The following is a 14150-nucleotide window of genomic DNA, read 5'->3' on the forward strand; positions in this document are numbered from 1 at the left end:
GCTGTCAAATGCACCAGAAAATAAGTGACTCAGAAGAAAAGATAGGTACTATTATTTTCCCTTATAAATGAGGGATGGAGGAAGAAAGAGAAGAAATGGCTCTTCTGAGATGGTGCAGGTAGGCGTACAAACAGCACTCAGAGCTTGTGTGTCCTGTGTAGTGATAAGACCACCACCGGTCATTAGCTTCCCCCCAAGCAATGATTTAGGGTGCTGTTAAGATTGAAGAGCGTGGTGCTTTATACAATAACAGGGCCAGGTACTGTGACTCATCCCCCACTGATTCCATGAGACTTGATGTTGAATCAGAGGCACTTTCTGGTTCACAGAACGTAATCTCTCACCCAAATGTTTACCCTTTGTCTTAGAAGAAAATTTTCTCCCCTTCCCAGTTTACAGCCAACCGCACCCTTGCCCTCTGCCTTTCCAGCAGCAGAAGCTCACATTGATGCTGTAAGTTACAGCTCTTCAGGGCTTTCTTTAATCTCCTGCCCTTTCTCAGCAGAACCCCAAGCCCAGTTCAGAGGAGATATCCTTGATAGCAGAGCAGCTCTCCATGGAAAAGGAGGTGGTTCGGGTCTGGTTCTGCAACCGGCGCCAGAAGGAAAAGCGGATCAGCTGCCCTATGCCATCCCCCATCAAATCACCTATCTACAATTCTAGACTGGTGAGAGACTTTGGATGAAGGAGTTCTACATGCTACGCCGGACAAAAAGGGAAAAGGGTGGGGGGATGCAGCCGGGTTTGCTGGAAAAGGGAACAGGACGGGACATTTCCTTGTACGCACAAGTCCCTGAGTTGCTGGCAAGCTCAGTCCACAGTCCAGTGGGGGATTACACCTGCAAGAGTGTGCAGAGAGGCAGCTGGGCTAGCCACGGATTGGTCATATACTCAACATCCCAACTGGAATGGAATCTCATGCCCACACTTACAGAACATTTGTTTTTATTCTATTAAAGAAATCAATAGAAAGAAAATACAAGTTTTCTGGAAGGTACAGGTCAGTTTAGTTGTAGGAGAATTTATCCAAATAGGGGTGCTATCCCCAAACTTTTCACCCTGAGAGTTGGTGAAAGCGTGTCCTACTGTCAGTGGCTACTGTGGATAAAAAGCTACTATTGCATTTCTGCTGGTTAATAGTTGCTTGGTTGCTTCCACATATAAAAGTGGCAGGAACCTCCCTACGGTGTTATTAGTGCTGGAACACACGTGAGTGGGAGAGAGAGTATGTATTTGCAAGCAATATTATCTTGAAATCTTCTGGGTTTTGGAATTATCCATCAGAAGGCAGGAAAGCATCACAAGAAGTTTGGTCACTTGTTGCACAACTCATTTGGTCTACAGTCAGAAATGCAAAATGCTGCTTGCAAGCCATGAATTTTTAAAGCAGCAGCTTTCGTGAATAGTTTTCCTGTGAAAGCATTGTGCAAAGTATGCCTTTGCTCATCAGTCATTCTGAACAATGTGTTGCCTATAGTTAAAGTATCACGGTTGAACGATGAATGCCCCAGGCTCGCTTTGACTAATTTGACAAATTACTAATTGTCACCTGAGAATTCTCACCCATCAGGAGCTCCCTAAAGAAAGAGGGATTATTTCCGCCCAAGACCAGAGTGAGCTGGGAAGTTTCAGACTAAGAACATCCAGTCTGAAACATCCAAAGGGCAGTGGCTCCTACCAACTGGATCTCGGGACTTTCAGAAAGTTTGGCTTGCATTTGATAATTTCAGGCTTTTCCATAGCTGATCCCTAAATTTAGACCTGTGTAGAGAGTGGCAGGCACATGTAATAATCATTCTGGTTTCTTTCCATGGCCCTGGATATGGGAATGGTTCTTGTACCCCAGAGTATGAATAGAAATATATGTGGAAGCCTCAGATGTAGAGAAGAAGTCTGCCTGCGAGCCAGCACATTCTAAAGGGAATGTGAAAGGAGTGGCATTTTGTGATCTATACCCTCATAGTGCCAGCTGCTTACTGTTTGTTTCTGTTCCTCTCTAGGTCTCTACCTCAGGGTCCTTGGGGCCCCTCTCCGTCAATCCGGTGCATAGCACCATGCCTGGGACTGGTAAGCCTTGAGAAACCTGCCTCACTCACCATTCCTTCCCCCCTTCCTCTCCTTTTGCTCTCTGACTACTTGGTTTCTAGGTCACATTTGCAGGCCACTATTAGTAAGACCTTTGGGTTTGGCCAGGGAAAGTATCCCCACGTAACTAGTGTACAAGGGAGAAGAACAGTAGAGTCTTTCTCTTGGCTGGAACAGACATGGAAAGCTTCCTGGGCATGGTAACATTCCCAGGATAATCCTAGGAAAATTTTACTGGGGTGTTTAGGTTTGGGAGCCAGGCACACCTAGAAGCCAAACAAGAGGAGTGCTTGGGGGTAGATTACTGCATTTCTTCAGCAGAACATTGTTAGATCTCCCTTGAGAAGTGAGATTCACATGAATAGAAACCAAGCACTACAGAGAGAGCAGTCCCAGAGACCCCCATCTTCTCCAGGGCTGAGGCACAGATTCTGCCTTGCTGCTGCAGGGCAGACAGTGAATCAGATAACAACAGGAGGGGTACAAGATGTGGTGGAAGTGTCTGGGTTTGGGTTGTCCTTGGCAGGAAAAGGAGATCCCAGCCTTATTCTGCTTTCTCTGCCACACAGTAACATCATCGTGTTCCCCAGGGAACTCCAGCAGGCCCTCGTCCCCTGGCAGTGCACTCCATGCCAGCAGCCCCGGCACAGCCCAGAGCAACTCCAAAGCTGCAATGAACTCATCTGGTTTCAACTCTTCAGGGTAAGGCAGCAGGGGCCCACAGCTTGCTCCTTGGCAAGGGCATTGGAGAGCTTGGGAAAAAAGCAATGGGACCTTAGAGAAGAACGTGCAAGCCTTTAGAGACTCCAGCAGCGTGGAGCTACGTGGTGGCATGTTCTTACATGAAGCTTCACATCTAACCTGAAGCTTCTTGGGATATGGCTATTTTTCTGCTTGAAGACAAAGAGTAAATCAAGTTTTGCCTGAGAAGCTGTGCTGGTTAAAAAAAGGAGGAAAAAAAAAATAAAACAACCAAAAACCTGAATAGAAACACTGGCCATAAGGACTGTTCTAAACTAACTCCTCGTGTGGAGGAAGCAGAGGAAGGCTTGTTTTGCTGTTTCTGCTTGGCTAAGCCCCTCCACAGCCAGTTTTCTCTCCTGCAGTGCCACCCAGAGAGCTCCGCTGCAGAGTGACTATTCCACAGTGGCAGACGAAACAAGAACAAAGATTTTCCTCTGCCCTTCCTTTAGATGCTACAAAAGCAATTAAGCCACACATCTGGGCTCAGAGCCCTTCTGGTTATTTCACTGAACATGCCTCTGCCACAGTCTGTGCTGCTCAGGCTGCTCCGCGCTTGCAGTTTCTGCTACTTGTTGCACATTGCATCAAGGATGCTGTGTTAGTAGGAAGGCAACAGAGAGCAGAGGGCGTTACCCGTAGCTGCTGGGCTTTCTGAGACATGGATCATCCTGTGCCGTGAATCAGACCTCCTCTTACATGGAGGAAGTCCAACAGCCAGGTAGTGTGTGAGATCACGAGCACAATGGAAGATGTTACTTAGAAAGACAGGGATTTTGCATAAGCTTCCTATAGGAGCAAAGGATCATTTGCTGGCTGCCAAATTGAATTTAGGTTACAGATAGAATAATGATTTTTATTTCAAGGGGAAATTGTTAACAACATGGCAATTGTAGCTCTTATTCCCTGTGTTGCAAACAGATCTTGGTACCGATGGAATCAACCTACCTACCTCCACTGAGACGACTCCTCCATCATGTGTAAAAGGAGCTCTGACTTCTAGCTATGGACCAACTTCTCTAGGAACAATGCTTGGGGCAACACCTGGTGTTCCAGTGCCTTCACAATGCTGCCAAATGAAGGTCTTGTTTAAGGGAACCCATAGCAGCAGAACTCTCCAGGGACTCAAACTGCAGCTGACCTTCCCCAAGGATTCTCGATGCCAACAGTGACATTATAATACTCTTCCAGGCATTCACTTCAAGAATGAGCCCTTGCTTAGCACTATCAGCATGAAACACTGCCCTCTGCTTGCAAATCTCTGCATTCACACTGGATTGCCTGGCAATCTCTGATCTGGAAGGATTTCTGTCAGGACCCTCTTTTCCCCTCACTCATTTCAGAGCTTCCCATAAGAAGGGTCTATCATGCTGTTACTCTCACGCACACATACCATAAACCCCCAAACTGAGCCGAGGTTACCCAGTTCATTTCACCAGAGACCTGTGTCTAGATGTGAGCCTTGGTTTTGAATAGACTTCCAAGGTCAATGGCACTGTGCTTTATCCACTGCCAAACTTGCTTTGCTTTGAGCCATTCTGCTCTGTTTCTAAAGGTGCTTTTTTTTTTCTCTTTTCTTTCTTTTTTTTTTTTTTAATTAAGTATTTTAGAGCCTTCTTATTTTTTCCTTTTAAAAAAAATTGTTGTCTTTTGCAAAATTTGTGTCCAGGTCTTGTTATTGTTCACAGCTGGCCTCACTGCCCCACTGGAGGACGTCACTGTTTGAAAACCTTGGGTGAACTTCTGACTCCATTGAACACAAAAGCAGTTTGTGTTGATTTGATGGGACAAGGATTAGTCTTGACCTTCCCTTCTTTCTTTTATTCATCCTTTTGGGTTTTATCTGATACCAAACGAAAACAACCTCTCTGAAGTAGAGGTGTGCATGTGTTGTGGTCTTTCCTGAATTGTAAGTGACGTAGCCTGCCTGTTCTCTGCAGCATGCTCTTCTCTTCCTGGGAGGACAAGTTGTATCGCTCAGGTGTGAATCTTGAGGTCTGTGTGTGCAAGTGTTTCTTAATTTCATGAGATGCCAAAGTGTAGGAAACGTCAACTTTCACAGCATATCACCAGGGAAATTGTTACTTTGCAACTCACTGCTTGAAAAGAGGTAGATATTTAATTTTCTTAAAGTAGACTTGAGTAATACAAATTCCTGGTGAGGGTGTCAATGGGTACAAGTAATTAATTCAGTGGAACTAGAGTAAATGAGTATCTGGTTCACAGATTGTAAATAGACATTTTTGAATAGTAGTCTTTTTTTGATGGCTTTTTTTTTTAGGTAAACATGAGCTTTTTTTTTTTTTTTTAGTAAAAATTATTCTTTGTACTTCTGGGGAAAAAAATATTTGATCTGTTGTTTCTTATCTAACTCATCCAGTCCTGTGTGATGAATTATTGCTATAGGGAGTCTGTGGACCTTAAGAGTTTATCAGCTACCTTCACATAAAGTATTGAGCCCTACGTGCACATTGTATATAGAACTGCATTTGTTGCTTCAAATGAGGTTTTGTTATAGAAGCAGACACTGATAATAATGAGAGAGGACTGTAAAAGATGAGGTAACATTTACTGAAAAAATGGAAATTAAGAAAAAAATTTTCTTTTTTTAAAATATTAAAGTAAGTTTTTTCAAAATATTCTAACACACAAAAAAGAGAAACTGTATTTCTGTTCCTGGATTCCCCACCACCACTCATTTACCTCTAACTGGAACACTTTCATCATACCTGTTTTTCAGTGGAAACATTAAAATTAAATGAAACTTTTTTTTTCAACAAAATCTGTTGTGATTTAAAAAACATTTTATGTTGGGAAAGCAAGAAATGTAGATGGGAAGTATTAATCTAACTCTCCTGATTGCTATGGCCCTCTTTCTGCCATTAATTAAATTTTCTTACATGCTTGGAGGGTTGATTTCAAGCCTTGTTCTCCATTGCTTTCCAACTATATTTAGAGCTGTGAAATGAATTATTTGACTATAATCATTCTAAAGCTAAGCTGTGACAGGTTTGGTACAGCTGCGCGGGTGGGTTTTCTTGGCAGATTTCTCACGGTTCCCATTACTGTCTCTAACGGGGACTTCCCTGCGAGAACTGTCTTCTCCAGCTAGAGTGAGAGAGCTGCTTCTGTGGTGTGCCTTAACCACAGGATTCTTGAGGAAAAAACAAATTCTCCTCCAGCCAAGAGAATGATACTACAACAGTATCTTAAAACAACTGTGCCACGACAACTGCATTTAAACTCAGCTAGTTGTTCGCTGGGCCAGCTGCAGGGACGGATCATGCCACCATGCCCTCCCTGCGCGAACTTACCCCTGCCATTTGCCTCCGTGGGATTGCTTGTAATGGTGGGCTCTCAAAATGAGCCACGGCAAGCTCTGCAGACAGAGCGATACCTGCTCAGCTCCCCTCCAGCGCTGGCTCTGTCCTGCTGGAAAAGCCTACGTGATCGCTGCACGATACACTAACAGTGGAAGATCTGTAGAAATGAAGGCACTCATATACACAACTAGGGACTGGTAACAGTTTTGATCGCACGCAGGGTCTTTGTTACTGGATAGAGAATTGGGGTTGATACTGTATTTGAGTATTTTGCCTGATTCATTTCCATTAATTTCACGTAAGCAGCTGAGTTAAACTGGCTGGGAGGCTGGTGGGGTGACACTAAGGGATCTGTACTAAAATGGTGGAGGGTAGGAGAAACAGGAATGAACACATCATCGGGAATTTGTTTTGCTTTTTAACTAAAACATGCCAGTGTTTTGTTGGTTTTGTTGGAACGAAACCTTTCCAGAGTTGTGTTTCTCTCTTATCTGGTCTAAAATATTAGAAAAAAGAGTGCTTTTACATGAAAATTTCAATTCAGTCATAGTTCAAGAAAAAAAATCCCTTCAGAAAACAAATCATTGACCTGTACTTGTATGCAGATGAAGTAGTGTGGGAGGAGAATTTTCCTCTCCTGTCTCTGGCTGGGATGGCATAAACCCCCCGGAGCACTAAGATGAGCCAATGCGCATTGAGGGCTCGAGCGTACCTGCCACGGCCGAACCCTGCCAGGTGCACTGCTATGGGCTTGGGCCCTTGGAGAGGAGATGCCGCAGGTCCTAAGGGAGAGGTGCGGGTGATAACTGGCAAATTCATAAGCCCTCCCTCAAGGAGCTGCCTGTCCTCTCAGGCATTGAAACACCTCGCCCGAGCTCCTGTGAGGGCTGGCCAACACTATGAGAGGAGAGTGGAGGGTGAGACAATCTTTTTTCATGCCAGCCTGAGAAGTGATTTGCATGTGACTGTTCACTGAGTGTGCTGCAACTCTGTGAATAAAGTCAGCAGGATTTGGATTGTGACCAAACAATGGCCCTGGCCAGGGATGAAAAAGAGGGGTGGCTGGCTGTCGCTCTGTAATTATAAAGACCCCTTAAGAAGCTTCCAGCTTTCTAAGCAGTCATTTTACAATCCTTATTCAAAGCCAGTTCCATATGAAAAAGATGTTCAAGTGGCATGAAGGGATCTCACTCCAGCCTCTCCCTTCTAAGATATAGACCTTCTTAAAATTAATACTCTACATAATGGAAACAAGTGCATCACCGATGGCATGCTGCTAAGACAATGACGCGTGCTCTCTTTTATTTTTTTTCTTTTTCCTTTTTTTTTTGTTTAATTTTGGCTATTACGAATATTTAAAGATTACCAGACAGGAGGAATGAATTTAAACCACTGATCTGTACCTTTGGGAGACCCTATCTTATTTTACTTCCTGTATGACCTTGGACAAATGACTTAATCCCCATTAGGCGCTGGTGATGACAATCTTTCCCTTCTCCCAGTCCTCAACTTGTGATAAATAGCATAGCTCACAAATGATGAACATCACAGCTGATTCTGCTGCCAGCCATCACAGAAGACATTTATTATACTGACACTCAGCAAAGCTCTAGTTTCCAGCTTGTTTCTATTGTGAAAAATCTAGAGTTATTTCATCGATTATAAGCAATTATTTAAAAGCTCAGAAGTGACCATTCTGAGTGCCTTCATAACCCTAGCCTGCACATCTTACCCTGTAATTCCTGCATTAATCCTATACCTGGTAGCTGAGCTGTAACTTGGTTACCGATTTCAGTCATTTGCCAGTCTACTTAAAGGCTTGGTAAAGGCTCCCAGGGGTTTGTGAGCCTCTTTGTCAAAAGACACCAAAAATAAGGTTGTGAAAGGCAGCAAACTATTTACAATAATGTATTTACAAGTTACTCTACGTGTGTACACTCTTATAGTATAGAGAAAATACATCAAGATCAAAATCTGGCTCTTAACTGACAAGGACTATTCCATTTGATTTTCAAAAATTCCTCTAAGTCATTTGCTCCCACAAAAGCAGCACTGCATAAATTTTGGAATCTTATTTCTGAAAGGTGAGAGGGAAATTACAAATGGATCAAATACTGAATAACGGTAAGTGCACATTAGGATTGCAGCTGAGATCAAAGCCAAGCTGTGCCAGGTGTTGTGCAAACATATCATGGGAGTTGATCTCCACTGAAAAGTTTGTAAACACAATAACAATCTCTGGGATTTATTGATAAACTGGTCCTGAGTAGGAAAACACTAGCAGCTCGTTTGTTTCACAAACAGCTACAGTTGGAAGGGAAAGGTCTTCATTCCCCTGTCTTCTAGGAATACTTCCAGTCTTACAGGAGCATCTAAGGGATTAAAACTATACAGTGCAGGAAATTCGAGCTTTCCAAGACTAAGTCACCTCCCACAGCCATAGATAAACAGCACAGGGAACAATTGCTCACAAGCAGATGTGCCTCACGGTGGCTATAAGAACTCACACAATATCCCGAACAACCTGATCTGCTACCAAAGCAGCCCTTGTGCCTGAGCAGTCTCCACGTTCTCTGTCCCTACTCTTCTCTTGAAGAGCTCCTCCACTGTTAGGACTCAAGCACCGGTGACGTGAACCCCAGGTGTGAGTGAAGAGCCAGCTGTCGCCTGAGTCCCTGTCTAAAAACCTATGCCTATCACTTCTGAGTATAAGGGGTGCAACCCCATTCATCTTTTTTCGTATGTGGTCTGGTCACTCACAAGCTCTCTGGAGAAATGAGCCAGATCCACTCAGCTCCAAAATCAAACCAAGCACACGGCATCCCTTTAGAAGTTGCGGTCTGTCTGTAGGTAGACCTCTCTCTCTAGTTCCTGCTCTTCTCAGCCAGGGACAACTGAACTGACATCCTCAGAACATAAAAATGGACAACTGCTGCTGACTTTCCTCTCTGTTGACAGACACTGGAGTGCATATAGGAGATGCACCCCTATTAATGACTGACAACAAGGGTGACTTTTCCACTTAACTGCTGTAGTAACTGCAGAGCTCTAAGCGAGTGTGCAGACCAGGTAGGAGGTGGGGTACCTGATACATCCATGATGTTTAGCAGTGCCCAAGTTCAAGTAAGACTGGGAAGGGCTGGAAAATTAACAATTTGCTGTTTGCAATGCTTATTGTTCATTGTCCTTTCCTTCTTCCTCTGCTTTCCACCTGTGAGGAGAGTGAGTACAAGCTGGGAGAACAGGGCTCTGTTCCTTGCCCTTCCCTGTTTTTCCTGTGGCCTGAAGGGAGACTTTGAGCATTCCTAAGTGTCCAAATGATCCCATCAAGTGCCCTCATCATTCCTGATGCTCACAGCCTTGGGACTTACAGTCCTGGTAGAATTAGCATGGATCCTAACACTCCAATACAAAGCCTTCAGTAGCTGAGCTTAAATTCGGGCTCACCTTTACAGATGCCGGCAGAGCCTAGTGCCCGAGCTGCAGTGAGACCCCCGTTCTCTGTCGGGGGTCCCTGCCTGCACAGCCTGGGGGCTTGCTTCAGAGTGGGGGGGCCAAAATGCTGGCAAAGGAGAGGAAAATCAGGGAGCTTTAGCTCAAATATAAGAGCAACCTACAATCTACAATCCAACTAGAAGCATATTTTAACAAGTTACCAGCGCTTTTGTAACACAGAGAAACATCCTATGGAGCGCAGCGCACACACAACAGACCTAAGTGACCACAGATGAGGCCTCTCAAGCTCTGAGTGATTGGTTTCACTCCCAGTGTAGAGCTCTTTGGCTGTAGGGAAGGTTTGGGTTGTTTGGGAGACACAATCTCCTTTAGACAGTTTTTAAAGCAAATGGAATAAGCAGAAATTACACAGTACTGACACTGAGTTCGGTGTCAGGGCTTGGAGGAAGCACAGCCTGTTCCTGGTTACTCACTCCTGCCTCTGCCTGGTCCTGGTGCTCAGCCCCAGCTCAGCTCCTCGCTCACTCATCCTGTTCTTTGTGTTCTGTGTCACATCTCCCTGCGCATCCTGCACCACTCCCCAGCCTCGGACCCAAGCAGTCCCAAACTCACCGACTCCTGCCTCAGCCTCCCCTCCTTGCAGTCGGCACAGGACCACACCAAGGCGGTCACCCTGAGCCCACCCACCCAGCCTCTGCTTCCCGACCAGGTACAAAACTTGGAAGAGGACTCCAGGGGACTTTATAAAACACCTGCAACAACAAAAGGACAAAAGGATCTCCCCTCTTGCCTGAGCTAGCTTTATCCTCCACTTCATTCTCCTCCATCAGAGAGAAGAACATTCAGCCAAATCAAAGCCTGGGGACCCTACGGGACTCTCACAGCGGGAGGGCTGAGGCTGGCTGGAGGTGCCAGCCCGGCTGGCGCGCTGTCCTTGCTCCTCCTGCCCTGTCCCCCCTTCCCCGCCCTGTCCTTGCTCCTCCTGCCCTGTCCCCCCTTCCCCGCCCTGTCCCCCGGCAGCACGGCCCCCTCCCTGCCCCGCGGCACGCAGCTCTGCTGCTCGGATCCCCCTCCGCCTCCGCGGCAGGCAGCGGGGCCGGGGGGACCCTCCGGGGGCGCGGGGAGCTGGGGCGGGGAAGGACCCTCCCCGGCAGGCGCTGCCCCGGCCGGGGGCGGGGAGAGGAGGGAGGGGAGGATAACAGCCTCTCGGAGCGCAGCGCTTCTCCTCCCGGGGACTCCCGCAGCCCGCAGCCGGGCGGCAGGTCCCGGGCGCGCAGAGCCGGAGCGGGGCAGGTCCCGGCGGGGCAGGCGGCAGCGGCGAGCCCGGGGTAAGGAGCGGGCGGGAGGGCGCCGGGCTGCGGGGTAACCGCTGCCCCCGTGCCGTGCCGTGCCGGGGAAGGGGGCCCCGGCCCCCCGGGTGTCCCTGCCGCTCCGTCCGGCGGCCCCCGAGGGCGAGCGGCGGTCGGGGAGGGCTCGGGGGTGCTGGGAGCTCCTTTTTCCCCACACCCGTCCGGGCGTTGGTAAGGAGCGGGGCTGGCAGGGAGATGGTGCTGAGGAGGGCCTCAGGGGAGCACCGTGCTCACGGGAAGGGTACGAGGCATGTTTTGATGGGGTTGTTTGGTTTGTTTGGCTTGGTTTGCTCGTCCGTGTTTTGGGTTTGTTCGTTGGTTTGGGTTTTTTTCCCCTGGGGCTTCCAGGAATGGGCTGGGGTGGATACTGAGGCAGATGGTCTGGATGAACACCCCTTGCTGAGAGGGCTGCTGTGCTTGTAACGTCCTCACGCTGTGTTCAGCAGGATGGTTTCCGTCGTTCTCGAGGTGAGCTGCAGCCTTGTTGCCTGGTTGTTTCTGTACGTCTGCTTCTGCTACTGGAACAAGCACCGTTCCTACGAGTGGAGCTGCCGCTGGGTCACCCTGCTGCATGGGGTGATTGTCACCTGCCTCTCGGGTTACGTTGCTCTCTTGGATGGCCCCTGGCCTCTGACCCACGCAGGTATGTTTGGAGTCTTACCTTGATGCATGTCCTTGTCGTGCAGTGTGGACACCTCTGGTTCTGTTACAGGTGGAGTGGGGGGCTGGTTGCTTTTGCTGCCTCTTCTCTTTTGTGTATGTTTTTGGGGAATGTTTGGGGCAGGATTTTGTTTAGCTCCCCTGCTTCTTTTCCATCCCTTAGCACTTCTTACTCTTAATTTGTTTGGTTTTTTGTTTAATCCATGTACGTATTGAAAGTTTTCAGGTTGGCAGCTTGAGTTTATTGCAGCATTAGGTGTAGCAATGCATTGAGAATAGACTAAGTGCTGTTCACATCTTGAAGGGTGTAGTAACTCCTGGCACTTGGCTATGGGGTTTTGTTTGCTGTTTTGTATCATTAAATCTCAAATAGTTCCACTGATGGGCATCAGGCTTTCTATCACTGCTTTCTAAAAGGGTGGAGAGAAAAAGAGAAAAAAGCGTGGCAGGATGGGATGGCCTGCCTGGGTCTGCTGGGCAGGCTGAAGTGTGGAGGGAGAGCAGGACCAGACATCCAGGCTTCCAGCCTGCCACTTGGCCCATAGGATAAGGCTGGAAACTAAGTAGGAAAGAGGCATACTCACAACCTGTATTGCTCCGTATTGTAGAAGAATGTCTTAAATAAGACCCCAGGCTTATGCACATTTTTCATTTCAGGTTCACCAAACACACCTCTTCAGATCCATGTGCTGTCCCTGACCTTGGGTTACTTTATATTTGACCTGGGCTGGTGCCTATATTTCCAGACAGAGGGGGACCTAATGCTGTTCCATCACGTGCTGAGCATCTGTGGCATGATCATGGTGCTGGGACTTGGGAAGTCTGCTACAGAAGTCAATGCTGTTGTATTTGTTAGCGAGATCACCAACCCACTGCTCCAGACCCGCTGGTTTCTGCGGGAGATGGGGTGTTACCACACTTTCCTGGGAGAGGTGGTGGATTTCTTCTTTGTGTTCCTCTTCCTGGTGCTGCGAATCGGGGGAGGAGCTTTGATCATGTATGCGATGATGACATCCCCTGATCCCAGCTGGCTCCTCAAGGCTGGAGGCCTGGCCATGTACGTTGTATCTTTGGGGTTCATGGTTGAAATCTGCCACTTCGTCAGGAGGAAGATGTTGAAAAAATACTGTTCCTGGACAACCCTGAGGAGTACAAATGCACCTGTGAAAAGTAATGGGCACTTGACAGCTCATTAACAGGTTGTGGATGATGACCCCTGAGGCTAGGGTCCTGGCTACTGAAGCCTGTTCCTGTGAAAAGAACTAAAAGCGATGTGGAATTGACTTTCTGGCACTGGTCTGCTACCCCAGGAGGAGGTGAATGGGTGCTAGGAACACGGGAAAGCTGACAGAAGAGGGGTTTCAGTGGAAATCTGAGGAACCTGGCATGTCTACTGAAGTCTGATTCCCCAATTTCTCCAGCAATGGTACAGTCTCAAGGAGGGTGGCAATGCCAGACCTATTCCGTCTGCAGCCAATGATTGCACAGTCTGTATGTTCTGTAATCATTTTGGAGGTAGAATTATTTTACAGTGTAGGACCAGAAAATCAAATCTGAAAAATCCCATTTTCCTGCCGGTGGGACCGGATAGGGGTCTGACCTAGCAAAGATTTCCTCAGCCTCGCTCTCCCTTAATCCTGGAGTTGGACAACATGTTTGACAAAGTACTTGGATGAAAGCCTGCGAACAGGATTCGGGTGCCTGCAGGGGTGTAGTGGAGTTGTCCTTTGAGTGTGTGAAGTGATGATACTTGAGGTGAGGCAATGTTTTACCTCATTGTTTTTAATTATACTTTTTTAATACTTGTGTTCAAGCAGATACTGATCTTAGAGCAGTGTGACTTCACTGGGATTGACTCAGGCCCTTGCAAACAAGAGTCAGGAATTAGACTTGTGCCAATAAACTCCCTAAGCAGATGTTGACCTAGCCTTGGATTGCTTTAAAAAAAAAAATCAGGCATTTTGTGGGTGAGATGATAGAGAAGAGCCCTCTCTGGATGCTCTTTTTGTTCTGGGGTTGGCTCATTTACAAGCCACTTAAGCTGAATGCATGGCTAATGAGTCTAATAAGTGACTATATTTTCAGGGGTGACAGTAATGTTTAGACAGATCTCAGTGTAACATCTGCTCCATACCAGCACGTCTCGAATATGGACCAGTTCTCTTGTTTTCTTTACCTTTCAGAATTGTGACATTTCCCCTGGGGTTTTAATGTGAATTTCCCTCTGTTTAAGGCTGCAGTTCAGATTTACTCTTCCATAAAAGCCTTGCTTACAGCTGAGGAACAAATGGCCTTGTGTTGCCCTCAGGCTTAGCAAGGTTGGTTGCCTTCCTTCCTGCTTTCAAAGACCTTGTTTAGCAGAGCTGCTTCGTGGAGCTGAAGGGCCCCTGAAACAGCCTGTGTGGCTCTTGCTTGAGTGAGGCGTCACCCCTGCTGCAGAGGTGAAGGAGGGGAGCAGTGGGAATACAGCTGCTGTGGGGATGCAGCCTTACTAGCTCCTCCATGCCTTTTATCTCACTAACTTCAGCACTGTCCA

At 47.1% G+C, this 14150-nt stretch overlaps 2 protein-coding genes across 2 annotated transcripts in view; both read left to right on the forward strand.

Annotated features, from left to right (window-relative positions):
- The window catches only part of POU2F3 (POU class 2 homeobox 3), a 41726-nt gene extending 37939 nt beyond the window's left edge, over positions 1 to 3787 (forward strand). The window contains exons 11-14 of the mRNA XM_059829737.1: positions 506 to 667; positions 2001 to 2067; positions 2655 to 2787; positions 3748 to 3787. Coding sequence (XP_059685720.1) covers positions 506 to 667; positions 2001 to 2067; positions 2655 to 2787; positions 3748 to 3787 — 402 coding nt within the window. The remainder of the gene's footprint in view (positions 1 to 505; positions 668 to 2000; positions 2068 to 2654; positions 2788 to 3747) is intronic.
- Positions 3788 to 5126: 1339 nt separating this feature from the next.
- LOC104261562 (TLC domain-containing protein 5) lies at positions 5127 to 12810 on the forward strand. The gene is made up of 3 exons (XM_059829773.1): positions 5127 to 5152; positions 11401 to 11597; positions 12272 to 12810. The coding sequence occupies exons 2-3, from the start codon at positions 11402 to 11404 to the stop codon at positions 12808 to 12810; spliced, it is 735 nt and encodes a 244-aa protein (XP_059685756.1). The 5' UTR covers positions 5127 to 5152; position 11401.
- Positions 12811 to 14150: the final 1340 nt, after the last annotated feature.

The sequence above is a fragment of the Gavia stellata genome, chromosome 26 (assembly GCF_030936135.1).
Source record: "Gavia stellata isolate bGavSte3 chromosome 26, bGavSte3.hap2, whole genome shotgun sequence".
NCBI lineage: Eukaryota > Metazoa > Chordata > Aves > Gaviiformes > Gaviidae > Gavia > Gavia stellata.

Excerpts from the sequence above, each read along its gene's own strand:
- LOC104261562 (XM_059829773.1), top strand. The coding sequence starts at position 11,402 with ATGGTTTCCGTCGTTCTCGAGGTGAGCTGCAGCCTTGTTGCCTGGTTG. Across the intron at positions 11,598-12,271 it reads CTGGCCTCTGACCCACGCAG|GTTCACCAAACACACCTCTT; the intron begins GTATGTTTGGAG and ends TTTTCATTTCAG.